Here is a 27,507-nt window from a genome sequence, read left to right as displayed (position 1 = left end):
GTGTGACATCAGGGTATCAGGGTAAGAGAAAAAGCAGGTGGAGACCTTGAATGTGACAATTAGAGATTTGTCATGAAGGAGAGAGGAATAATGGGGGTCTGATCTTTGTGGGTATGTACACATTGGTGGCACATGCATGTGTGCGTGTGTGTGTGTGTGTGTGTGTGTGTGTGTGTGTGTGTGTGTGTGTGTGTGTGCTCCCAAGTAGGGGGCCAGGGTGGCATCCTCAGGTGTTCCTCCCACAGTCTGAAAAGATGCAGGTGTGTGTATGTATGTGTGTGTGTGTGTGTGTGTGTGTGCTCCCAAGTAGGGCCAGGGTGGCATCCTCAGGTGTTCCTCCCACAGTCTGAAAAGATGCAGGTGTGTGTGTGTGTGTATGTGTGCTCCCAAGCAGGGCCAGGGTGGCATCCTCAGGTGTTCCTCCCACAGTCTGAAAAGATGCAGACTCCCTGGTTACCACAGTTCCCAGCTCTGGATGCATGCTGAAGCCCAGAGGGAGCTCTCAGAGCTACCTACATACAGACCACTACTGAGGACCCCCAGAGGAGGGACAGGACCCAGCTCTGTCAATACCACCTTTACTCCTCGGCCCTTGGCCTTGGCCGGCTGGCCAAGCAGCCGGGGTCCTACCTTCTGGATCAGGCTGGCAAACTGCAGGTTTTCTGACTGTGAGATGTTGAGGACAGTGCTGTAGGCATTCTCCCCTCTGTTCTCCAGAGTGGCCTCCACTGCCACCCGGCGACGCGTGCTCTCTATGATGAAGACGGTGGTGTCGAAGGACAGCGTGTAGGTGGAGCAGTCCTGTGCACTCTTCCTCAGCACTCGCTGGCAGTACTCCCTGTGGGAAGAGGCCGCCGGCTATCAGGCAGGCAAGATGGAGGATGAGGGCTGGAGCTGAACCTCAGGACTGGCACGGAGATAGGGGAATGGGGCACCTGGCCAGCCTCTGCCCATGGGAACAGCCACGGAGAGAAGGAGGCGGATGGCGGGCCTGCAGAGAGCTGATGCTTGCAGCCTACGACCTGCACCAAAGCCCCCTGCCCTCCAGTCACAGGCTGTACCTGCCTCAGCTCTCTCATTTGATGGCACTAGTCACACATGATCATCTCACTTCCCTTTTGGTTTTGGCTACCAGGAAGCTCAGTGCTAAATCTTGATTACTTACCTAGACAGGTAGCATATTCCTTTATCCTTCTATCCTGTTTGGATGTGCATACCCTGACATTTACATTTTTATCTCATTACATGAAAGTTAAACAAAAATTACTGTAAGTTTTGTTTTGAAAGTTAAAAATGAGCTTATAAGCTGGGCGGTGGTGGCTCATACCTTTGATCTCAGCACTCGGGAGGCAGAGCCAGGTGGATCTCTGTGAATTTGAGGCCAGCTTGGTCTACAGAGCAAGTTCCCTATTTTACCCGTGTGCAAGTCTGTTTCCCCCAGGGGATTGTGGGTACTGTGTTTGGCCATGCCACGTGGAGGGCAGAGGACAATTTGAGAGTTGGTTCTCTTCTTTTACCATGTAGGTCCAGGGGTCAAACTCAGACCACCAGAGGCAAGCGCATTTACCCATGAGCCATCTCGCCAGCACCCCCTTAGAATCTTTCCCTTAGAGGGACTAGAAAGCCCTGGTGGTCGGTCAGCTGGGGAACTCCATACCTTACCAGGGTCAGGGGTTAGAGGACAAGACCAGAACTCGGGTTCATCTGTCTCCGCTTTCTCTATCTTGTGTCATTGTTCTTTGCTTGTTTGTTTTTAAATTTACTTAATACATGTGCACATGTATTTCTCCTGCATGTATATCTGCATACCGTGTGTAAGCCTGATGCCCATGGAGGCCAGAAGATGGCATCATAGGCCTTGGAACTGGAGTCACAGATGTTTGAACTGGGTCCTCTGAAAGACCCAGTTCTTAACCACTGAGCCATCTGTCCAGTCCTGTTTGTTTGTTTGTTTTTGACAAGGTCTCTTCTCATTCTGGCTGGCCTGGAACTCACAGGTACCTGCTTGTCTCTGCCTCTCCAGTAGTGGGGTTAAAGGTGTGAGCTCTCCTCTCCACTTGCTGAGCGGGTCTCAGGTAGCCCAGAGTGAACCTGAGATCACTAGGTAGCCAAGAATGCCTTGGATTTCTGACCACTCCCCCAAGTGCTGTCCCTAGGCACGGGCCGTCACGTGTACTTGATGCTCTGCTCGGGCTTGAACCCAGGGCTTTGTGCATGCTAAGCAAGCACTCTTCTCCACTGTGCTCCAGCCCTAGCGCCCTGGCTTCACTTCCTGTCTGTTTAGCAGCTTGGGCTCCAGTGGAGGAGGTTCCATCCTCGAAGAAGCTGGAGAGGTTAGCGTAGACTAGCGATGCTCATTTCAACAGAGCAGCTGAGGCCCGCAGAGAGGGAGGGGACTTGCTCTATCTATCTAAAAGCAGTTGCACTGGGACAATCCAGCCCTGAGGAGCTCCAGGCCACCAGCAGAGAGGGGTCAAGGCGTGTGAGGCAGGGAGCCACTCACATGGCGGTGGGCAGGTCACTCCGAGCATCCAGGACAAGGTCGGGGACACAGTGCTCATCCTCATTACAGCCGTTCCAGAAGGGCACCTGCAGAGAGAGCCATGCGGGTGACTGGAGAGGGAACCGTGGCCTCCAACCCTGGAATCTAGAGCCCCAGCCTTTGTCTCCCCACACCAGACGGGGCTCTGCCTGCCTTGCCATCCCCCCAACACACCTCCTTGCTGACTCCTTCACCCCTGCATAGACCCTCCCTGCTCTAAGAGCGAGCACTCAGCCAGGCTGGCAGCACAGGCTCCCTCTCCCAGCAGCACAGTTAGTTCCAGTCAACAGAAACTGCCCATCTGTTGTGGGTAAGGCGCTGGAGAGGTAGGCTGAGAACCACACGGCATCTGCTCTTGCGTGGTGGGGATGACGGACGTGAACTGGCAGCTGTAGTGTGCAATGTGCAAAAAAGGGCAGAAACATGAGGACCAGAAGCGGCAGAGGGAGCACTGGCTCTCTGGGCCTGTCTCCGTTCAGGGAAATTTTCAAGGTGGTGACAAGGGGTCAGAGTTCCGAAGCGCAGCCAGGAAAGCTGGATGCACCAGGGGGCTGGGAAGTACAGAGGTCCTGAGGCTGAATGCAGGGAATGACTCCACAGTTCAGCCCTGTGTAGAGAGAGGCCAGGCGGAGGGGAGGCAGAAATAAGCAGCCATCCGTTCCCACGAGGCTTTGGGTCACTCATCCCTTTGTACCTGAAGAGTCAGAGAGCACTCTGGCGAGGGAGGGCCCTGCTGGACAAGCATGCTAAGGGAGGTAGGTGGATGGACTGGGAGGGGCCAGGCTGGAGGCAGAGAGACCTGGGGGACTGGCTGTGACACTCAGGAGGGATGAGGATGGCATAGGCTTGCCTAAGGTCTCAGAGGTGGGGTTACTAGGACCTAGAAGCTCTTGGGGCTGAGGGAGGGCCCCGGAGTGTTACCCGATTCTTTTTCACATTCTGCAAGGTAGACAGCACCATCCATTCAGAACCCTAAGATAGGGTTCAGGAGCTTGGCTTTGGGGGGGGGGTGCCCTGTGGCTCATCTGCAGCACAGCTCAGTAGAAGCTGGGTGCCGAATCCCAGCTCAGTGACAGTCACGGCCATCGTCAGGGATGCAGTCTTGACCGGGAAGGGGTCAGAGGTGGGGTGGGGTGGGGGACAGGAGATCTGGTCTCATTCTCAAAAGACAGACTGGGCCCTCGTTTTGGACACACTGTTAGAGGGACCCAGTCTATACGAAGACACTGTATACTCTTCACTAAGCCTGGGCTGGGGTCCTGGTGGTTCAAGTCTCCAGCCAGCCATTCAAGGGGCTGGCAGAAGACAGCCAGTCCTCAGAAGTTCCAGCCAGGTGGTGGAGAGGGATGGCTACTGCACTCAGTGTTACAAACTGGCTGGACCCAGGGTCTTGTGTAGTCTAGGCTGGCCTGGAATTTGCTATGTAGCTGACAATGACCTTGAACTTCTGATCTTTCACCTCCTGAGTGCTGGGATTGCAGGCCTGTGCTGGAGAGGGAACCTAGGGCACTGAGCATGCTAAGCAAGCCCCCTGACAACTAAGCCACACTCCCCAGCCCCCAGCTCCCCATGAACCGAGTGTGGAGGTGTACACCTGTAACTCTAGAACTCAGGTGGTGCCGACACGACACACTCACGACTCTGGCTCTACCTACCCTTCACCTTGACCCTACTGTATCTCCCTCCCTCCCTGGAGACACAGCCAGCTTTCCTGCCTTTAAAGCAGGTCCTCCCCAGCTCTGAACTCTGAGTCCTGACTCCTCTAAAGTCAAGCCCAAAGCTGCCTCCTGCAGGAAGTTCCCTGTCCACTATCTGGGGTGGCTCAGGTCCTCCATCTCGACCTGGGATCAGGATCCTGGGGGCATCAGGGTCCTGGCCTGGGTGACTGCACACGACTCTGCCTCACGGGCTTCACGAGTGAGCTCTGTGCACTCATTCATTCTCTTGAAAGCAGGCTTTGTAATTATGGTGTTAGGAAAGTCAGTGACTGGAAACAGCTTCCCCTACCAGTGACTCACTCGGGAAAGAGGGACAAGGAGAGCAGACAGGCTTGGTGGGAGGCTGGGAGGGGCTGTGGGAGTGTGGGCAGGACAGAGGGACACTCTGCCTCTGACCCGACAGTCCTATCCCAGTGCTGGAGAAATAATCCTAGCAAGCACTTCGAGGCTGCGGGCTGGACTTCGCTTGAGTGCCTGGACTTCAGAAGCTCCAGGTTTCTGAGTGCTGAGATGTGATTATCTTCTTCCTAACTCTTAGGGCCCAATGTCGCCTTCTGTAAATCCTGCCTGCTCTCCTAGTCCACTTAGACAGAAATGAGGAGACCTTCTTGGGTGGACTTTCCAGGGAGCAAGCACCCCAAGTTATTAACAGGGGATCCAGGTGCTCCTAGAGCTGGAGGCTAGAGGGTGCTGAGGGGCGGGGTCTCTGCCACTGGCAAAGAGGAAGCTTTCCTTTGAGATATTTAGTAGCAGGTAGGGAGAGTCCATCACTGTTAGTCACTCAACAAACACAGAAGCTAGCTCACAGTGGCCGAGTCCTCTTCTGCAAATGAGGGAGCGAGAGCCAGAGATCACAGGTCTCTTCTGGGGCTCTGAATTTCCCCAGGAGCCTCAGAGCTTCCCTGTGCAGAGGACATGGGAACCCCGCAAAGGAGGCGCGGCCTGCCTTTACTAGCTGTGGTTCTCTGAGGACAGGAGACAGGAGGGTGAGGGAAGGACCCCTCTGTACTCATCACACTACGGGTGTGGAGGCGGGTGTGTTTGGCGGAGGCGCGGACGCACCGACACTCTGAGCGTGGTGGGCCAGCCATGATCTAGCATGGGGCCGCGGTCGGGGTCCTCTAGGGAGTACTCCACAGAGAAGGCCACTGGCTTCACGTAGTCGGCCGTGTCCTGTGGGGAGAGGAGGGCAGAGTTCAGAGAGGGGAGCGTACCACTTCCTGGACCACAGCTCCAGACACAGAACTTCCACCCCTCCAGGCTGGGAGGAACGCAGCCTGTGGCCCTCAGGGTAAGCCACTTGGTGGACAGTGGTTCCTGTCAAGGTCTGCAGATGGAAAGTGCGTGCCAGGTAGGAAAGCGTATGCCACTTCAGTGTTTTGAAGTTTCACCACACTCCTGTCCACCCTTCAAAGACCCAACTCTCCATGGCTCAAATACGTTGGTCCTTGAGGAAGCCTGGCAGGCACCTTCCTCCCCGCTCCAGATCTGTTCCTGTGGCTTCTCCCATGGCACTGAAGCCAGATTTTGCTTCACTCTATAGCCCAGGCTGGCCCCAAACACAATCTTCCTGCCTCAGGCTCCCGAGAACTGGCATCACAGGCATGTACTACCATGCCCAGCTAAAAATACACCTGTGTGCTGACTTTCTTCCCTAGCAAGGAATAGTCTAAAAACTTCTTAGCATGGCCCAACCATTATGATATGGCCTTATAATGCTGAATGAATGAATGAATGAATGAATGAATGAATGAACGAACGAACATGAGCGAACATGTGAACAAGGCAAGGAGATTCGGTTTGTCCTGACTATGGATGACAAATGACAGGTGCACTCCAAGATGTCTAAAAGCACCTGTGCCCTGGAGCTGTGGTCAGCCCACTTGGTATTTCTGTATGGAGGGTTTCTCATTCGGTGATGGGCACCAGGCTGCCACCTCTCTTGGGATGTCACTGGCCCAGGTGCCCATGCCTCTGCCTGCCTTACCCGGTCTTCATCTCCAGCCTACCCTGTTGTTCTGACTTTCTAGCCCTGGGTGGTAGTCCACTCTTTCCCTCATCTCCGCAGATGACCTCACCTCCCTGATTTCATCCCTTCTAGATGTGACCGTCGGGAAGGCAAGGATTTGTGGTACAGTGGGCAGTATAGCCATGAGGGCTTTTATCTGGGTCCTGAGGAGGGGTACTGGCCAAGGCTGGCCACACTGCTCTCCGGCTGTCCACTGAGGGCACGGACCTGGCCTAGCGCCAAGGGGGCTCTCACTTCCTACAGCTGTTCCTCCACCCTGTACCCTTCTTGTAGGGCTTAGGGTCTGCTCACAGGCTGCTGGGCTCACCAGGACGTGGAAGTTGATCCTTTGGCAGTGTTCCTGGCCAGAGGAGAGTAAGACAGCCCTGTTGGTGAACTGGTCTCCACCCTCGTCCAGATGTGCCCGTGGCATGTACCGCCTCTCGTCCATGGTGGCATTGTACCTGATGCCTGGGAGAGAGGAGGACAAGACCAAGCCAGGGCTTCATCCCCATCCCAGACTGTTCACCGTTTAACCTCTGGGCTGGCCTCATCCCTCACAGGCAGCTGGAAGCTACAAGCTTCCATATTGGGAGCAAGAGGTATGGTATGGAGGAAGGAGCTGAAGAGGAGGAGGAAAAGTATAAGACCAGTGGGAGGGAGGGAGGGAGGGAGGGAGGGAGGGAGGGAGGGAGGGAGGGGGAGGGGGAGGGGGAAAGGGGTAGGGAGGGAGGGAGGGAGGGAGGGAGGGAAGTGAGCCTGGCAAAGAGGAAAGGGATGGGGCAAGGCTGATGTTGCTCAGGACTGCTGACCAGTGTCCTCAGCCCTCCCTCCAACACCCTGCCTCACACCACCGGCCTGGGCCTTTAGGAGCGTCTCCCAGGGGCTGCTCATGCTAGGGGTGCTCCTCAGACCCATGTCTGTGTTCTGTGGCCTGAGGCCCACAGCCTCTCTCCTTTTAGCCCACAGAAATCTGGCAGTCAGGAAGGGCACAGTGTCTCCTGTCCCCCAAGCAGCCCTCTGATGGCTGTAGTCCTGAATCTCCGTCATAGATGGAACTTCCGAGAAGAGTGCCCGGCCACCAGACCGGGATGTGTCCTCACCCTCCCCCCTTTTTCTTCTTCATCTGGTTTTGTGCCTCATCACTGGAAGGGATGCTACCCGTGGTCTCTATCGCACCTGTCACTTCCAGGGCTGTGTGGTCCAAGAAGCAGGGACCTAAATCTAACCTGAGGTAAAAGGAGAGGACCCTTCCCAGGTCCATGCTCCTGTTGGTCCCCAGCTCCCCACTGCTGGCTCCAGGTTGGCTCCCCAAGTCTACCTGACTGACTCCCGGCCTCCTCTCTGTAGTCTACTGCCTGCCTTTTGTATCCCATTCAAAACATGCCCAAGCAATGTTCTTCTGTCCCTGTTCATCAGCTCTGCCCACTACCACTCCTGCTCTGCCAGGAATCCCTTGAAAGGAGAGCATCAGAGGAGAATCCAGCGGGCACTGAAGGTGCCCCAGGGTGGTGGCCTGGCACTTAGAACCCATTTCAGGAAAGCCCCAGTCTGTGAACCAGAACAATCACAAAGCCCACAGAGAGACTGGAGTGGCTGGTGGCCCAAGGAGGCTGGTTTACCGACGGTCGCTGTTTGGAAGTGGGGTGCCAGGAAGATGGGCACGAAGCAGAGGAAAGCAGCCAGACAGGTGGCATCCCTGCCATTGCGCTTGCAGTCCTTGTGGAAGATGTTGATCTTGGACGGCTCGAAGTGGAGGCTGGCGTTGATCTGAACCACCGGGCGGGCCCTGGAGAAGACAGGCAGGTGAGCTCGGAAGGGCTGGAGTTCTCACTGCCTCGCTGGGACCCAGGGACAGAGGTACAGACTCAGATGGGAGTGGAGTCTGTAAGACCTCCCTAGAGGACATGGTGTGGTGGGTGGGGCAGAGAGACCTCAGGAAGCTACAGGATGGATTGGCCAAAGAGAGAGGGTGGATTTCCCTTCATCCTTCATGTCTGGTCCAGCATGTATTGGAAAACACTGGAGAGAGAGGGGCTGGGGAGACGGCTCAGGGGTTAAGAGTACTGGCTGCATTTCCAGAGGACCCGTGTTTGATTCCCAGCCCCCACACGTGTGTCAGCCCACAACCATGTGTAATTACGGTTCCGGGGGTCTGACACCTGCTTCTGGCCTGCATGGACACCAGTGTACGCATGCTGCACAGCCATACATACAGACCAAACACTTATGAAACATAAATTAAAAAGAAGAAAGGAAGTACTGTGAGCTGGACCGGCCCAAGGCTTTCTCAGAGGCTCTTACCAAAGGACAGAAGGAACCAGCTCTGTGTCCTGGCCCAGGAACAGACTTGACAAGGCCAGTCTGGGGCTGAGGCCAGAGCGTTGAAGGAGTTTCCGGTACTGGGAATTTGGCTTTCCCCCGGAAGAGGCTGTGTGCTCTAATGCTCTTGAGGTACCGCGGGCTCCTTTTGTGCAACATTGCTTGACTAGCTTCCCACACAGACTTCATCCCATTATGTGATAATTTCTGCTGACTTCGCCCCCCCCCACCCCCCCGGAAAATAGGGTAGAAAACACTATGCTTCTAAATAAGCTTGCTCGGCATAAGCCACAGCTTGTGAAAGACCTCCCGATCCCAAACGTATCGGTCCCTTCATCTTCTGATCCCCTGGTCCTCTCTCTCAGCACTGAAGAGCAATCTGTTGGTCCAGATCAGGAAGGAACAGTGGAGCAAAGCAAAGAAAAAAGGAAAAGAAACCCCACATCTGGTGCAGAGCATGGAGCTCAGCTGGCAGTGCACTTGCCCAGCATGCGTGGAGCTTGGGGTTAGACTCCCAGGGTCATGTAGGCCAGGTGTGATGATGAGATGGAGTCAGGAGACTCAGGAGCTCGAAGCCACCCTCGACTTCACAGTGAGTTTACAAAGCAACCAACAAACGAGGAATCCCATGCCAAGGCTGCACCCCAGGTCGCACGAACTGAGTGAGACACGAGTGTGTTTTAAAGCTGTCTCTCAAGTTTAATCTGCACACAGCACTACCTCCTACAGATACCTTGTTACAGCACAGGTCCAATGCTGTCAGTTGGCATGGACTCCGCAAATCTAATGGGCTCTGGAGTGAGGTTGAGTGCATGGTGCATGGAGCACACTGAGAGGGAAAGACTGGAAGTACAGCCAGACGCGGAGAGTGTCAGCGTTTAGAGGATGGAAAGCTGACTGACTTCTTTTTCCTTCAGATTTTAAGTTAGTGCGGAAAACCCTAAATAATGAAATTGATCTTATCAGTGTATATTTAAAAAGCTCCAATCAGCCTGGCATGGTGGTATAATGCCTTTAACCTCAGCAGAGACAGATAAATAGGTGAATCTCTGTGAGCTCGAGGCCAGCCTGGTCTATATATTGAGTTCCAGGCTAACCACAGCTACATTCTAAAAGCAGTAGTACACAAGAAAATGCAAGGGCTTTTCTAAAACAGTGATGTGGAAACACACACACACACACACACAGGAAATGAAGTCAGAGGGGTTGGAAGAAAGAAACCCCTGCATTCCACATCCATTCTGTGTTGGAGGAGGAAAATGCCTTCTAGAGGAGGAGGCTCAGTGCTCCCTCTAAGTAGCTTGGGAGGCAGCCGTGAGAGAGATGCTGTAGGGGCCAGAGTGTAGGAAAAGTTCTGGGGGGTTGGGGAGGGACAGAATTTGGACCTGAAAGTGGTCAGAAGTCCTCGAACTCTATTGAGAACAGAGATTAGGACTCCGAGATCACACGGGATGGGAGAGGTTCAGGATTAATTTGGACGACAGTGGTTAAAGTCAAGAGGCAAGGTCCCTGAAGCAGATTTTTGAAAGTCTCTACTCAAGCAACCCTCAGGGAAGCCCTCTAGTTGTAGAAAGGAGAGGAACGAACCACAAAACCACAGCATTGCCCAGGGCGCCCACTGCTAGGTCCACAAGCCCATCCTCATTGAGGTCCAGTTGTCCGTGGATGCTGCAGCCGAAATGCTGCAGCCCGGGAGCCAGCTCTGAGGCTGCGATTCTCTGCAGGGAGAGGAGAGAAAGGCTGTGTGTGCTGTGAGCCCAGGTTAGCTCTAGAGGGGACAGACACAGTTCTGAGCTCTGAGAACCTGACGGTTGTCTCATGAGAGAAACCCCCACCTTTAAAGTCACTGCTTTGGATGAAAATATTATGTCTCAGAATATTCCCCAGCAAGGTTTGGTGGCTCACACTTACAATCCCAGTGCTTGAGAAGTGGAAGTAGGATCATGAATTCAAGATGAACACAGGCTACACAGCAAGACCTTGGCTTGAAAATCCAAGGGCTGAAGGTGTAACAGAGTGGTTAAGTGCTTAGCTGGAAGGTGCGAGGCCATAAGTTTGATCCTCAGCACCACAAAAAAGAAAGTATTTGGTGAATGTCAATGTATATCACCTGGCAGATTACAAATCCACTGGAGTTTCTACCTTGGTGTATTTATTTGACAGTCTTACTAGTAAAATGTGTAGGCAAATTCTCTAGACTGGATACAACTATTTGGATCATCAGTTCACAACTGTAGTTACTTGCACTGGGCTCTGTCAGCAGTCAGGGAAGGCAGAGGGGCTCCCGGGGCCCCACCATTTACTGCTGAACCATGATCTATTGATAGATTCTGGGAGAGGGACTCGTTGTCTTTTGTTGTGTACCTACTGGTGAGCCATGGTGAGCCACCAGGCTCCAGCACACAGCTCCCATGTCACAGAGATGGCCCTGGTAAATCTTAGCTGGGGTTCCCAAAACAAAAGGAATAGATATGTATGAGTGAGAGGAGTGTGTGTGTGTGTGTGTGTGTGTGTGTGTGTGTGTGTGTCTCGGGGGGGGGGGGTGGACAGAGGTTGTAGGGAGGTAAGAATGGTTAATATGCATGGTGCACATATGTGAAATTATAAATAAAATGGATGGACCAGATGTAGTAGCACACACCTTTAACACCAGCTTGGGAGGCAGAGGTAAGTGGATCTCTGTGAGTTTGAGGCCAGCCAGGGCCACATAGGTCAACCCTTTTTCTAAAACATAAAAAAAAAAGAAAAGAAAAAGAAAGAAAGAAAGAAAAATAAAATTGGGGTTGGAGAGATGGCCTAGTGGTTAAGAGTACTTGTTGCTCTTACAAAGGACCCAGGTTCGATTCCCAGCACCCATATGTTACCTCACAGCCATCCCCTATATGTCAATTCACAGTCATTTGTAACTCCAGTCCCAGGGAATCAGACATCCTCTTCTGACCTCCATGGGCACCAGGCATGCATGTGGTGCACATACATACATGTGGGCATCATTCACACACAAAATAAATAAATATTTTTAAAAAGCCCTGGCTACCCTTGCAGAGGACCTGGAATTTGTTCCTAGCACCCAAATGCCAGCTCATGATGGTCTGTAACTCTAGTTCCAGGGGATCCAATGCTCTCTTATGGCCTCCTTGGGCACTGCAAACACATACATGTAGGCAAAACATCCATACACATAAAATAAAAAGCCAATTCTTTTAAAAAAGAGAAAGAGTATGGGCAAAATTATGATGGCTTCGAGGCTGAGCCAAGTCAGATTTGAGCTGGGGTGGGTCTGTTTGTAGCAAAAATGGAGCCCAGGTGGAAGTGTCCCAGTCACAGGGGTTCCTGTTGGGGTAGCGATGTTTGGTGCCTGGGATTTTAGTTGGACTGATGTCAAGGATAAAGGTGTGTATGGGGATAGGTTGGGGAACACCCTGAACATCAGTGTACCCATGTCAATCTTTTCACTTGAGGCAGGCACAGCTAGGACAGACAGGACCCTTCCTGCAGGAGGGCATGCATGGAAACTCAGCCCCAGGAGTACATGGGCGCCGCCCGCATCCCCCACTTTCTGCTCTACCCAGTCTCCGCAGAGCCCCACCTGTATGGGCTTCTTCAGGATGCTGCTTTGGAAGCCATGGAAGATGTAGATGGCCCCTCTGTGGCTGTCCTCTAGAGGGGCACCCACCACCACATCATTGTAGGAATCTTGGTTGAGGTCTTGAACAGAGGCGATGCATGACCCAAACCGGGCGTTCTGGTAGCTGTGGGAATCCTTCAGAGTGCCGTTATAAACAAACCGGTTCTGCAAAACCCAGGCGGAGGAGAGGCTCAGGGAACTGGGCACAGGCTCGGATCCTGACTCCCTCTGCCTGTGCCAAGCGGCTTCTCTTCACTCCATTCCCCACACCCTTCCCGATGACAGGAGCCCAGAGAGTGGAGCCCAGGGCAGAGAGGCTCCTGTCCTTCCCGGCTGGGTCCTGCAGGTGGTACCGGCCCTCCTGGGAACCCGGGTTCCCTCGAGGTGGACCAAGTCAGAGTAGGACTCCGATGCCCTACAGAACTGCCTGGTCCCTTCTGGCCACAGTACCTGTCTCAGGTTGTAGACATACACCTTGCCTCGCTCTCGGCCCTCGCTGAAGTACATGGGGGCTCCCACCAGCAGAACATCGGTCACTCTGTCGTCATCGATGTCCACTGAGGTGATCTCACTCCCAAAGTAGGAGCCTATCTGCGGCACATGGATGGGAGAAGGATCGAGCTGGGTCCCCAGGTCTCACACTGACAGCCCTGGCCAGGAACCTGGGTTGTCTTTTGACCTGGAATGTTTGGGGTCCTGGTGAGCCCTCCCTTCTCATGCCCACCTTCCCCTTCTCTCCTCTGGGCAGACTTACCTGCTTTCAGGGTACCCTTGTCTCTTTCCCTGTCTCAGTTGGCAGCTCCTTCCTACCCTCCTATATTTCTATTACTTAACTTTAATTATGGTTACGTATTCTTCTGAGCAGTGACATATTATAATGACAAAAACAGAACTATTATAATGGCAAAAAGGGAAACTACAAAAAAATTACGAAGACAAAAATGAGTTACCCATAGTGTCAACATTCAGACACAGCCAGCATGAGTGTTCTACTGTGTTCTCCTCTCCTCTGCTCTGCAGTCTTTACATGGCCAGTCCTTATATATAAAGGTGTTCTGATTGTTACAACGAGACTGCTCTTCATCTGTCCTGATTATTAGATATAACAATATTCCCAGAGCCTTTCTCCATGACATATTTTTCCTCGTTAAGGTCCCATTTAAAAAATTATTCTTTGAGAATTTTCAGACATGTATGTAACAAAACATAATCCTATCTGCTCTCCAGTTCTCCCCTCCAACTCCCCCCAGATCCCCCTCCATCATCTCCCCTCAACATCATCTCTTCTTTCTTTAAAAAGCAACCCACTAAGCCGGGAGGTGGTGGTGCACGCCTTTAATCCCAGCACTCGGGAGGCAGAGGCAGGTGGATCTCTGTGAGTTCGAGGCCAGCCTTGTCTACAAAGTGAGATCCAGGACAGCCAGGGCTGTTACAACCTACTAAATCCACTTAGCATTGCCCATGTGTGTACTAGTGGCCACACCCCTAAAGAATGGACTCTCCTTCATTCAGCAGCTATCAATGGCTAATAACTCATCAGTTAGGGGTGGGGCCTCATGAGCTCCTCCCCTACCTGTTCTGGAATTGGTGTGTGTGTGTGTGTGTGTGTGAGCTTGATCTTGTGCAGGTAACCTTAGAGGCTGTGAGTTCATGGTTGCAATAGCCAACCGTGATGGATCGTTGTTTTGTAATGTGATTGCTGATGATTCGGAGTAAGCTATGCCCCCTGATGGGTTTAATCAAGTCACAATAGTTAGTTCATTTCCAATGTCGTGGAGCACACTGGCACTCCCATTGCCAATGGTGACTGATGCTTTCTCTTGCCCATCTGAGTGCTCACTCTCTTCGTCTCTGTCCTTCAGTGTAGCACTTTCCATGTGGGCGAGGGCATCCTCCTCCATTCATTAGAGACTGAGGAACCCCCTGGCTCTACTTCCACCTCTACCATATGCAGCCTGGTATTGGCCACAACACCTCATTTGTTCCCTGACTGCTCCTCCCCTGCGCTGGGCTCCCAACCCACCTTGTGGTGGCAGCCTGGCCTTTAACCCCTGGCTATATACAACCTGGTGTTTGGGATAAAGCTGAAATTCTTTAGCAAGTCACTATAGGATCTGCCTCCCTTCCCAGCCTCTGCTCTGCTGCCCTGGCTCCCAACATTGAGCCTCCCCCACCTGCCTCTTTCCTGCCATTCATCAGCTATCTCTCTTCCCTAAGGCTCACTTCCCTCTCTCTGTTTTCCCCTTTCTTACATCCCCCCTGCCCTGCAGACACGCAGGCTTCAGCTGATGCTTCACTTCCTAGTGGAAGGCGTCTCTGACCTCTCCACCCCACTGCCTGTGACAAGTGTGTGCCTTCTCCCCCTAGGGGTTGCTCCCTCCATGGGAGCCTCCTGAGGGTAGGCCCTTGTAGGCTTGGGGATCATGCCTGGCACACAGGATGGGCTCAGTAAATGCTTAGAAGAGGGACAGCATCCCGCCTGTGGTAGGGCCCTGTGTGAGACATTCTACAGCCTTGGGTTAGCTCACGGGTGCACCATACTGTGAGGAGGCAGTGTTAAACCCAAGGCTTGGTATGCTAGGCAAATGTCTTCCACTGAGCTTACATCTCAGCCTGGTTTGTTTGTTTGCTTGTTTTTTCATTTTACATGGGTTACTTGAAACCCAGAGAATTCGGTTTGCCTGGGCAGGGTCAGAAGCCTGACAATTGCTGGGCCTGGCTGCTCTGACACCAGAAGTCTAATGCTTCTTCTGCCACAACCTCCAGGCATAAAACCATGTAGCCCTGGCTGTCTTGGAGCTTGCTATGTAGACCAGACTGGCCTTGAACTCACGGAGATCTGTCTTCTTCTCCCTCCCAAGTGCTGGGACTAAAGGAGTGCACCATGGTGCTCAGCTCAGAAGCCTATTCTTAAGTCTCAAGACTTCAGCATGGGTTGGTGATGTGGCTTTGTTGGTAGAGTGCTTGCCTAGAATGATGAAGTCCTGGGGCTGAGCCACAGCACCACATAAACCAGATGTGGTGGTGCTTGCCTATAATCCTAACACAGGAGGCTGAGGCAGGAGGATTAGGAGTCCAAGGCAGTCCCTCAGCTATGTAGTGAGTTTAAGGCCATCCTGGCTACATTAGACCCTGTCTCAAAAACAAAACAAAAAACCTTTATGAGAATACAAACAGAAGAAAAAGGAAATAATGAGCCTGGGCCGGGGTAGGGAGGGGAGAGAGGTGTCTCCATAAAGTAATTATAAGGCAGACAGGAAAAGTCAACTGAATCTGTGGCTTCGGCTGTGTGGGTCACACTAATCTGGGATCTACATAATTTCGCTGCCTTCAGCACTATGGGTTCTTGTTTAGGTGTTGGAGGTGGAGCCCGTCAGGAAAGTCTTGAGTTATCAGCGTATTCCCGGCAGTTCCCAGGTCTAGCCTTTCTTCCTGAAGGATAAGCCCGGAGTGGACTGGATAGGGCTGAATCAGGGTGGATGGGGTGGAGTGGGATGGGGCAGAGTTTGCCAGTCTGAACAAGAGGGCATACCAGTGCCCCATTGGCCTGGGAGAAGGGTAGGAGAACCCTGACCCTCTGTAGCTAGGGCTCCAGTTGATAGGAGAGGAGTGTGTCCTGGTGACAGGTCAGGACAGGAGACACTGTAGGATGGGGCTATGCTCAGGCTTCAAGTCATTCGAGAAGGCCGGCCAGGGCCTGGGTGGGGCTTAGCTGGGGGCCAGGGTACCGAGGGATGCTGTCAGTCAGGAGATGCCAAGGCCTGGTCTGGGGGCTGTTGGGAGTTAGGAGGTGACGTAATGCAATAGCCTGGGTTCTTAATGTAGCCTGGTCAGGAACCTGCTGTAGGATCCGGAAGAAGCTGTGCTGCTTCCCAGGACCACGGCTTCCTTGGCTGCTGCAGTGATTCATTTTGCTCCCTACCACCAGTGCTCACTCTCCAGAGCCTTCTAATTGGTACCGGAACCATCTGACACAGCCTGACACACAGCCTGGCTGTCAGCTACATCCCAAGTGGGACAGTGGCACTAGCAGTGAGCTTTACTTCCAGGGAAAAGGAAGAAGCCGGTGTCCCTGTGGGTCTTGCTGTGGGGTGAAGGGATGGCACAAGGCAGCCCAAGGAGGGTGACTGTCCTTTCAGGATACCCCAGGGCCAGGAGAAGCCCAGGCCAGGTCGCTCTACCCTGACGCTGCCTGGAGCTGCTATTCCTGAGCCCACGAGGCAGGGACTGACCCGGCAGGCTAGCAGCAGAGCTCATCCAGCACTGTAGAGACAAGAGGTCCATAAGATGGAGGGAGGAAGTTGCCACAGGCTCCCTTCAGGAGCTGGCCTGGCATTGAGGTGCAGGTTCTGTGGCTGTTTAGGGTGGTAACTTTTTGCAGGCACCTTCAATCATAGAGAGAATTGGACCTGTGCCTTCTACACAGCGGGTGTGGGACCTTCTTGTTGCGAGGGAAAAGCCCCTTTACCCACTCTGCCCAGGTCAGACCCTAGCCCTTGCCCAGAGCCCCCCCCCCCCCCCCGCAGCCAGTCCCCCATTACCTGCTCGCCCCGAAGAGCCTGGTGGATGGTGAGGCTGCGATTGTTATGCATGGTGAACAGAATGACTTTGCCCGTATGGTTGAACCTGGGGGCTCCGGCCACATACACCCGCCCCTGCTTGGAGGACACGACCGATGTCACTGTGTACCCTGCCAAAGGAAGGAACAGACTGGTCTCTGGGGCTGGGTGCTCAGGACACATTGCCATGTTTTGGCATGGGGCATCACCAGGCCCGAGGAGGAATAGTGAGTTCTCTTTCCTTTGAGCTCGTGGGTTAATAAAAAGGGCCTGGAGATGTAGCTCAGTGGAGAGCATATGATTGGCCTATGCAAGGCCCAGTGCTTGATCCCCGGCCCACAAACCAAACAGAATTATTTAATAAAAGGGAGACAAGACTTGCACTTTGTCGTAGGGGAGGCAGGCCCGGTGGGATGCAGCTACAGTCTGGACCTGAAGCTTTAAGGACCCTGACAACTGACAGAGTCTAGAAGCTTCCACCGAAGCCTGCTTATGTTATAGGGGACTTCCCGTCATTTATTCTGTGTGTTTAGAAGCTGGCGTGGAGTGTGTGATGCAGCTAGGGAGAAGTTGGCCTTGTAGATAGGCCTGGAGTCACCTACAGGTACAGATGGGCCCCTCAGTCTGGGGCTCTCCTCACCCTCTGTCACCAGCCACCCTCCCACGGGCCTCACCTAGGTATGCGCCGTGGTTCTTCAGCTCCTCCGGGAACTCCTTAAGGTAGGACTCTCGGTGAGGGATCACCTTGCCTGCACTTGTCTCTTTCAGTACCGCCCCATTCCAGTCGTAGGCTCCCACGGCTCCCAGGAGGATCCCATCCTGGCACCAGGGAAGAACATAGCATCAGACCCTGTTTCTAGGGACCTCTTGCTTGAAAGCACCCAGGTCTTGCAATCTCTGAGGCACCACTAGTCACCTGGGGTACCTTTGCCAGGGTGACATAGAAACCCAGCTTCCATCTGGGCCTCTGGACTTACAGACAAGCTCCAGAGACCATCATGCTCTGTCTCATCCTTAGCAAAATGGGTCATGCTGATCTCAAGGGCGTGAATTTAAAAACAGATAAAGGAACATTCTAGAAATAAACTCCAAACCCAGGACAAACCTTCCACATTTCCTTGGGCTTTTAAACCACTCTGACCTCTTGTTACCTACCCACCCCAACACTCCTTCAAGCCTTGCTGTCCACAGGTGATTGTGGAGGCCCACAAAGGTTCCTAGTGAGATCTGAGCTTGCTTTATCCAGCAGAGCTGCATTAGAGGATTACTTGACCACGTGTGTGGTTACCAGGTGATTGGAAGGGTCTGCACTTGGCTGTGCTAGGGGGAGGTCTTTTGCTCCACCCCTTGGCGTTCTTATAAAAAGTCCTTTAGAAGAGACAGAAGGGGCCGGTGGATAAAGATCCAGGACCTCCTGAGGTTATCCTGTGTTTCTGTCTTTTTCTCTCCCCTCTATCCTTCTATCTAAATCTCTTATCCCTCTCTCCAGAGCACCCTGGGGGGAAAAGTGGGAGCCGGTCTCCCACAGGTGACCTGAGTTCCAGGGAAGGCAGAGTTCTGCTTTCTAGGAGCCGAGAGCTGTGGAACAGAAGCAGAGTGGACTGAGACAGGTTGGGCAGATAAACCAGGGCCATGGAGTTTGTTTCTTCACTGGTTTGGAAGGTGTCTCTTGACCTACCCATTAGCTGCAGGACAAGCGCATGCTGCCATGCCTAGGTATGAAGGCAGCAAGTGTCTATATTCCTGTCTATCTGGTCATTTGCTGAGAACTGGGTCCCTGTACCCTCCCCACCTCAATGTGAGCAACCCACATGACTAGTGGGCACAGGAAGGCAAAGAGCAAGCTCTGAAGGCGGGGGAATAGTACCTGGACAGCAGTACAGGAAGAGGGTGGAGAGAATAGTACCCCCCCAACCCCGGAGATTCAGGGGAGGGGCGGCTACCCTGTATCTTAGCTTTGGGCTTTCCTTTTCTTTTATGAAAAGGGTTTGTCTTTGTTTAAGGGGCCGGAAAGTGGGCTCAGTCAGTAAAGCGCTTGCTTTGGAAGCACAAGGACCTGCATTCTGTCCTTGGGACTCCCGTGACAAACGGCTGAGCATGGCGCCATGTGCCGCAGACTCGGTGCTGGGGAGGCAGGAGCAGGTGCTCAAGGCTTGCTGGTCAACCAGCCTAGCCTACTTGGTGATCTTAAGGCTAGTGGCAGACTCCTCCTCCATACAAACAACAACAACAACAACAACAACCACAAAAATGTGGAAACCTGGAGTTATTCCCTGGCTTCAGTGTTCCTGGGATGTGGCTCAGTGGTAGAGTGGTTGCCTGGCATGGGCAAGGCCCTGGGTTCCATTCTCCGCACCACATAAACTGGGCATGATGGTGTACACCTATAATCCCAGCACTCGGGTGGTGGAAGCAGAGAGATCTAAAATCAAGGTTATCCTTGGCTACATAGTGACTTTGAGGCTAGCCTAGTGTGTGTGTGTGTGTGTGTGTGTGTGTGTGTGTGTGTGTGTGTGTGGTTGTGAGATAGAACCCAGGGCCTGACCTGTGCTTTGGGCTTTTGCAGTACGGGCAGGTTAAGGTCACCTCCCCGCTAACCCTCCATGAGCCCAGCTTGGCTGGCCGGGTTCAAAGATCCCCTGCCATTTTAAAGAGGCAAGTTGATCTTATCCAACAGTTGAAAAGGCCAGTTCTCCAGAGGGAGAGGTTCCCCTGTGGAATGCCTTTGCAACTATAAATAAGCTGTCCCGGGGAGCGCCTGATGCTTTGTCACACTCAAAGTCCACTGCTCTCATTAGCTCCTGCTCCACTCAGCTGGGAAGCACTGCCGGTGGGCCGCGCCAAGACTGAGGTCCGGACCTCAAATTCCTGTTGTCCATCATCACGGCCAACATTCCTTGCTGTTGGAGTGTGCTGCTCCTTGGTGGAGTACTTTCTCATCCAGTCCCAAACTCCCTCTCCCATGGGAGCCCATAGGGGCCCCGGGAGGGGCAGACTGCCCTTGAGGTTCAGAGAGAGGGAGAAGCTTTCCTGAAGTCACACAGCAAATCAGAGGCAGGGCTGGGTCTTTGGCCAGGGTGAGTGGGGCAGAAAGCAAAGCCCCCACTGATTCTCCAAAGCCCCTCGTGGCCCCTGCTTCTGCTTTTCCACCTGAGCCGCTCTGGGAGGAGGGCCATTCTTCCTTCCTATCTGCTTGCCTGAGTCCAAGTTTGTGGCTGCATGCTGGACTTGTTGGCTTCTGGAGAGGGTTTTGAAGAGGTGGTGTGGCTTTGCTGACAGCAGGGACCTCTGGTGTGCTGAGGGGGCCCTTTCCACCCTCCCCGTGTGGAGTTTGAGAACCACCCTGGACTTCAGTGAGAAGCAGGAGAGCTCCTGTCTCCCTGTGCCTTTGGACCTTGGGTCCATCTCTGAGAGACTTTTCCCCAAATGGCTTTGTTGGGGACAGGTGTACTAGGAAGTGTGTACACGAAAGCCATCAAAACAAACCCCCCCATGCCACAGTCTTTTCCCAGCTGAGGGGCCCCCAGGCATCCAGAGTCTGGAGGGGAAAATCTAGAATATCCATGGGGAAAAGGCCAGACGTGTGGCCCAGCTGGGAAATGACAGTGACTCATGGGGGGGGGGGATGGCATCTGGCATCCCATGTTTCTTCATGGGTCTGTCTGGATTCCCTGACTTATGGCCTCTAGGCCACCCTAGATTTATGGGGCCACTGGGCTTCCATGACACAGCTCCAGGGTGTCTCTACCTGGGTGGCCTTAACTGCAGGGACAGTTCCAGAGAATGTCTAGGACTCTGGCTTTTGATTGGGGTAGTTCTGTCCCCCAGGTGGCACCTGGCAATATCTGGAGACATTTGGGCAGAGGTATGGTGTTACTGCAGAGGGTCAAAGTGGTGTTCCTCCCATGGAACCCTGTGTAGGAAGAGTACCCTAGGACCTCGCACAAGTGGGCATTGACTGTTTAAATTTTCCTCCAAGGCCTTGGAGCCCTAGACTTGAGTCTATTCTCCATTTGAAAGTTGGGGTTCCTTCCAGAAGTTTTCTTATGCAGTTTGAGTCCCTGGTTGTCAGGGAGTTCACCACCCACTAGAGTTACTCCAGCTCCTGGTGGGTGACCTCTGCATTCATTCCTAAATGTCAGTGAAACTATCAACTTTAAACTCTGGTCTAAAGTTTGACCATGAATCCATAGCTACTTTTCCTGATAGTTGTTTTTTGGAATGTTCTGTCTACTTTCTGCAAACTAGAGTTTCTGGTTATGTGGGGATTTTCCTGTGGCCTTAAGTCTTCTGTCCTTTACCTGGGACTGTGGGACTCTATGAATGTCCAGTGATGTCTTGGGGGCTTGTCTGTGTGATGGGCTTAGATCCTGTTTTCACAACTCAAACTCTGGTTTCCAAAGTAAAGTAGGGGGATGAGGAGTGGGGCTTTTCTTCTGCTATTAGAATACTCCATAGGGCTAGGAACCTTTCTTTCTCACGGAACTGAACAGGCCCAGGGAACTTGGGGCTCCGTTAGCATGTATTCAGACGGCAGCTTTCGCAGTTCATTTGTGCCCACTTTGGGAGGAGGAGTCTGGGTGTGATGTGATGGTTGATATTGATTGACAGCTGGACAGATCTAGAACTACCTAGAAGATAATCTCTGGTTGTATCTGTGAAGGTGTTTCTAGACTGAGTGAACTGAGCTGAGAAGGCACACCCTAAATCATTCCATGGGTGGGGCTGAACAAAAAGAAGAAAGCAAGCCTGAGCACCAGTGTGCATCTTCTGCTTCCTGACTGTGGACGCAGTGTGAGTAGTGGCCGTGAGCTCCAGTCACGGATGGGCTGTAGTTTTGAAGTATGAGCAAAGTCCTTCCTGTGGTTCAGGACTTAGACTCAAGCTGAACGGCTGAGCCCACTGCCTCAATGTCCAGAGCAGCCTGGCTGACCCTGAGGACCTGGTGACCCAGTCCCTATAGCAAGCTGACTGACTCTGAGAGCAGAGGCACTGGGTTCCTGGGACAGGATGGCTGTTGTCAGTTATGACGTCAGCAGCCTGGCTCTGGAATATGCTGTGCTCTAAAATAGTAACCCAGTGGCTGGGCCAGGGCCTTGCAGCCTACCACTGTGCCATCCTTTTATATTTGGAAGGATTTTTTTGTTTTTGTTTTTTTAATTTGAGAGTCTCAGATTCATATGTAATGATCTCTTTAAATATCTGGTGGGTGATTGACATGTAAGAACAAGACCCAGGCAGTCAGAAGGGATCGAAGACATGGGGTTCCATTTGAATGGGGGAACAGAAACTTGGGGAGCATATGTAGATGCTCCATAGAGCAGTCTCGACTTTGACTCCCTAAAGTACAAGCTGGAGGTCTAGGTTCCTGGCTTTCCCTGCCCACCTCCTCCCCTCCATATAGCTGGGACACCAATTGGTCCTGCAAGTATTGACCATGCAGCAGGGCCTTTGCTAGGGCTCAGTCCAAGCTCCCTGAGTCTTCAAGACACATCTCGGCCTTCCCTTCTCTTTGGGGCCCCTGGTTCTTGGACAAATATAGACACAGTACTAGAGAGGCTTTCTCCCCAGTCAGGACTAACTACTGTCACCTGAAATGGTACCTTAACTTTTACCCACAGTGCCTGGCAACACAGGATGATGCATTGCGGTGTTTGGCACTGGATGTACACGCCTGGCACATACACATAGTCTTAATAGGGGCTCCTGGCATGGTCCCCTGGGGCTGTACATGGTTTCCTGGGAGACAGCTATAGTTCTCTTCATCCTGCTTTCAAAGCCAAGGACTGCTTTTTTTTGATGGTTTGTAGGTTGATTTTGGGTGGGAAGAGTCATTTCTGATTCCCTTTGGTATTTTGGCTGCATTTTAATCAATGCTCCCTGCATTGCAGGAAGTTGCATCTTCTTGCTGTGTTTGGTCCCCCCTCCCTGCTGCCCTTTCTGTGTGGTGGGTGCATGCATGTGAGTATGCAGGAGTGCATGCCCATGCAAGTGCCTGTGCATGTGCATTTGAGGGCCAGAGCAGAATATCAGATGTCACTGTTGACCTTACTGCCTTGAGACAGCGGTCTCTCACAGAACTGGAAGCCTATCACTTTGGCTAGGAACGCGCTAGTCAGTGAGCTCTCATGACCCCCCCTCCCCATCTCTCTCTCCCAATGCTGGAGTTATGGGCATATGCAGCTGTGCCTGACTTTTTAAATGGTGCTGGGTATTTAAAGTCAGATCCTCATTCTTGCCCTTTCCACAGAGACAGTACAGCAGGGACAGTACTGGGCAGGGACTGGCTGGCTGCCTGACCTCACGCAGATGTAAGCTCCTGCCTCCTGGCGGCCCAGCTCCACTTCTGCGCCTCCGGTATCCCAGCAATAAGAAGACACCAAAAAGACCAGTGGACCCAGCCCCCTAAATCAGGATCACTGTCACCACTTGCAGACATCACAGGTCTCTTTTGAGCATGAAAAGAGGTACAGGGACCCCTGGGGAAAGTTTACGGTGCTGTGCATCTGGCCAGTGGCTGCTGGGATGATGGGACAACCATAATCACATCTTGCTGCATTCACTGCAGTGGACTTGATACTGTACAGATGCAGCCTGGAAAAATCAGCATGAGCCACATTTCCAAACATCTGCCTGCTGCTTGGCGTGCATGAGCCCCTCTCTTCAATCTGGGATCTCTGACGCAGAGCTCCTGGGAGCCCCTCTTGGAGCAGCTGCTGGCTGCAGAGGGAAGAGCTCACATAGTCCTTGTTCACATCACTTTAGCCCCCACTCACCTAACCTCATAGTGAACCCTTTCTTTACCTGCAGGATGGGAACCAGGAGTCCTGCCCTGCCCACATCACAGAAGGGTTCAGAGGATGTGGTGGGGTGACAGAGGGATTGGTGTGTAATCATTGTGAGCCTGCAGACCTTCTCTGGAAAATCATATAGTGCTAGTCTGGACAGTGTACACACACACACACACACACACACACACACACACACACACACAGAGCAACACACATACATACCAACACATATACACACCAACATACACATCAATACATACACACCAACACACACACACACCAACACACACACACATACACACACACACATACACACACGCACAAGACCAAAACGCCTGTCTGAAGCATAGCTGTGAGAGCATGCACTGATAAACTCTCGGGGCTGGCATGCTTCCCTGGAACTCCCAGGACTTGATAATCCATTAGTGTTTCCCCAAACACTGACTCTGTCCCTCTGTGAGGTTCCATGGCTCCTAACACCACATGCTGTTAGGGACACCTGTAGCCATTCCTCTGTGGGCAAGGTACACCTGGGACAGTTAGACTCCAATGCAGAGTCTGAACAGAGATGGGTTTTGTAAGCCACCTGCTGGAGCTGCAACCTACAGACACCTCCCCGACATGGACACAGGCCCTGCCCCAGCTTGCATAGGTCACCCCGGACACCGATGCTATCACGTTCTATCTGTTGGCTTTGTCATTTGACCTGACTGCATAGGTTTCTGTGGACTGAGTGAGACTTTGGGCCCTGGGAGGTCCGCCCCGCCCCACTCTGCTTCCTGCCTGTGGGTCGGTGGGTGGGTGTGAAACATGTGTAGTGAGCTGGCTTCTGAAGCAGGCAGAAAACAATAGAATTATTTGAAGACAGTTTCCCCATTCCAGTCCTCAGAAGAGTGTAGGAGACAAAGAGACATTGAGAAAGACAGAGAGAACCATAAAAGGTACCCATGCCCGACAGACCTGCATGAGTGAGAAGAGAGGGAGTGGGGAGGGAGCAGGAGAGGGTCCCGTACCTCTACCACATGTGAGGAAAAGCCCGTCTGTGACATCTCCAGCCCAAAAGAGGTTTCGTTCTTGTTGGTGCCTAAAACAGGAAAGAGAAGATCTCAGCTCTGGGCATCACTGGTTTGTCCACGGGTCCTGGTTCCTGAGGCATCTTGGGAACTGGGGTTCTTTTCTGAGGGGGCACTGAGGTGAGGCCTGTGCTACCTCATTGTCCCCCTGTTATTGGGTATTAACAATGACTATCAGAGTGTGTGGGTGTATGCGTGCGTGCGTGCGTGTGCATGTGTGTGTGTGTACACATGCCTGTGTGCACCTTCAGAGTTACTCAGTTCTGCAGAGACCCTGGGATAAGCCACACCACAGAACATGTGCACTACAAACGACTGTTAAAGTGTACATGCAGTGGGGGGGGCATCAAACAAAAACATGTGCAGTTCATGTATGTTTTGGGAGAGAAGTGTTATTCCCTCTGCTCATTCCCTTTGGTCACAGGATTTGGTGGCTGGTTCTGAAACATTAACGGAGGCTTGTCACCACTGTGGAGTCACACCAGAAAGGCCATGTGTGCTGAAAGTCCACTCCACAGAGGGGCCCTTGAACAAGCCATCAAAGCCCGAGCTTGAGAGAGCCATCACGGTCTCTTTGCTCACATCTGTTGTGTCATTTCAACACATTGCCGACTTCCCAAGTTCTGGGACACTCATTACCTCTTATTTCTTTCCATATACCTGCCCCCTTCCCAGATGCCGAGAGCCCCATGTGAGAACGGTGCATCCCAGAAATACATGGCAAGAATGAGATCTCTGCAAATGGGATTCTTTGCAGGGTTCTCCCACATGCTGCTCTCCTGGGGGAATTAAATCATCTTCTTGTTTTTTGAAACAGGGTTTGTTCTAGCCCAGGCTCACTATGTAGCTGAGGGTGACCCGATTCTGCATCCCCTGCCACCACCTCCTGAGTACTGGGGTCACAGGCAAGCACTCCATGCCTGGTTTTATGCAGCAGTGCTGGAGATCGAAGCCAGGGCTTCAGCATGCTAGGTAAGTGCTCTCCCGACTGAGGTGCATTCCCAGCCTCAAACTATGGTTTTGACTTTCACAAAAGTGGTAGAGTGTGAACCTGTAGGTTCTGGGAAAACATGTAGGGCCTGCCTCAGGAAATGGAGCCAGACCTGCTGGGTTCAAACTGGAGTTACCAGATAAAATATAGAGTAGCCAGGGAAATCTGAACTTAGGGAAGCAATATATAATTTTTTAGTGTATGCCTGTCATAAGCACTTCTGTTATATGTTTGCTAAGTCTGGCAACCCTAGTTCAAACGTACCCTCCCTCCGAAATGTCCTCAGTAGTCAAACAACAGAGTCTCACAAAATACTCAGCCCAGTTAGATTCTACAGAGAGTGGTGCCTGCAGTGGGCAGTTTGGGTCAGACAATGGTTTTTGCTAAGCCACTGTGCTCTGTGAAATTAGAGTCCTTGGATGGAAGTGTAAGCCCAAGAGCTGGTCACCTTCCAAGCTGAAGATCCTGTCCCCGAGGGCATCGACAATGTCCTTCAGGGCCGCCTCATCTGTGACGTTGAAGAAGTGCTTGTCATCCGGGTCACTGGCGATGTATTTGATTTCATTTAGAAAAGTTTCTGGATTGATCCCCCTGCGGTTGTAGTAGCCCAAGACCTGCCAGGGAACAGGGGCAGGGACGACCAGGACATAGTACTGACTTCTTTCTCCACACACCCACAATCCTGAACCCCAAGGACCTGGAGGTGGGCTACAGCCATGAGCCTTTCTCAGGCGCCACTGGCATTTTGAAACAGATATTCTTTGGGGTTCCCAGGTAAGATCCTTAAGATTATCTGGGGTTCTGGAATCTGGGAGGATTGGGGGTCCTTTCTATTTTTTGAAACTCCCTGGAAAAAGAAGGAAAATGCAATCTCATACATTTCTGCGTACACATAGAAACAAAAGTAGCCCCGGCTGGCTCAGAACTTGCCATGAAGCCAAGGGCGACTAAGATTGCAAGTGTGAACCACCATCTCTGATTTTATACATTGCTGGTGATGGAACCTAGGGCCTCCTGCACACTCAACTTGTTCTTTAGAGGAGGATGCAGCTTGCTGTGCCTTTGCTAGGGAGGCAGCTCCCTGGAATCCCTGGGGGTTTGAGGGTAGAGCTCTGAGCAGGGGCAGGACTTACGGCCACAGCGTATCTGGTCACATTGTCCTTCTCGCTTTGCCGAATCACCTTCTCGAGGTCTGGGCTGTCATGGGATTCCCCATCCGTGATGACAATCATCACTTTCTTGGCTCCTTTCCTTCCGCCCTTCTGGAAAGCCTCTGAGCTGGAACCAGATGTGGAAAGGGGGGGTTGGGAGGAGGGGCAGCTGAGTCTCTGTGGGGCATCCATTGGACCTGGCCATTCCTCTATCAAGAGGCAGAATCACACCTTTGGTTAGGGCCTGGCCTTTGGTAACTTGCTTGGGTAATGGAATGTATTGGAAGTCACATCCTGGCACCCACTGGCTAGGTCCTAGGCAGTCTCCCAGTTCCTCCTGGGTCTCTTGTGAACTCCTCAATGCCATGATATTAGGACCCAGTAGGCAAAGGAGTTAGTTTTGAAGTAACTGAGGAAGACTGCAGCTGGATTCAGGCAGCTGTGTCTACTGATGGTCAGAAGACCCCTTTATGGGCAAACATCCTTGAAGCTGCAGTTAGGTTGTTCCCAATATTCCAGAAACTAAGGGTCAGGTCATCTATCCACACATGTGCACCACTGAAGGGCCCCCATTATAATACCACTTGCATGGTGGTTTTGACACCTATCCCCTTTCTGTGAGGCTCATGGGAAGAACTACCCTAATAGGGAGATCTGATCTGAGGGGGGTTTGAATACGAATGGCCCCCATAGGTTCATATATTTGAGTGTTTAGAGAATGGCA

The 27,507-nt window shown here is 52.5% G+C and overlaps 1 protein-coding gene across 1 annotated transcript in view; it reads right to left on the bottom strand.

The window, feature by feature from the left end:
• The window catches only part of Itga11 (integrin subunit alpha 11), a 107,950-nt gene that overhangs the window by 21,431 nt on the left and 59,012 nt on the right, over positions 1 to 27,507 (bottom strand). The window contains exons 8-20 of the mRNA XM_006971452.4: positions 26,766 to 26,910; positions 26,081 to 26,246; positions 24,582 to 24,652; positions 17,452 to 17,596; positions 16,760 to 16,908; positions 12,669 to 12,809; positions 12,180 to 12,383; positions 10,178 to 10,308; positions 7,891 to 8,057; positions 6,597 to 6,739; positions 5,323 to 5,433; positions 2,504 to 2,589; positions 631 to 838 (exon numbers count right to left, since the gene is read on the bottom strand). Coding sequence (XP_006971514.1) covers positions 631 to 838; positions 2,504 to 2,589; positions 5,323 to 5,433; positions 6,597 to 6,739; positions 7,891 to 8,057; positions 10,178 to 10,308; positions 12,180 to 12,383; positions 12,669 to 12,809; positions 16,760 to 16,908; positions 17,452 to 17,596; positions 24,582 to 24,652; positions 26,081 to 26,246; positions 26,766 to 26,910 — 1,867 coding nt within the window. The remainder of the gene's footprint in view (positions 1 to 630; positions 839 to 2,503; positions 2,590 to 5,322; positions 5,434 to 6,596; positions 6,740 to 7,890; positions 8,058 to 10,177; positions 10,309 to 12,179; positions 12,384 to 12,668; positions 12,810 to 16,759; positions 16,909 to 17,451; positions 17,597 to 24,581; positions 24,653 to 26,080; positions 26,247 to 26,765; positions 26,911 to 27,507) is intronic.

The sequence above is a fragment of the Peromyscus maniculatus genome, chromosome 7 (genome assembly GCF_049852395.1).
Source record: "Peromyscus maniculatus bairdii isolate BWxNUB_F1_BW_parent chromosome 7, HU_Pman_BW_mat_3.1, whole genome shotgun sequence".
In the NCBI taxonomy this organism is placed as follows: domain Eukaryota; kingdom Metazoa; phylum Chordata; class Mammalia; order Rodentia; family Cricetidae; genus Peromyscus; species Peromyscus maniculatus.
Note: the sequence above shows the minus strand (reverse complement) of the source record. Positions and strands in the feature narration are given on the sequence as shown.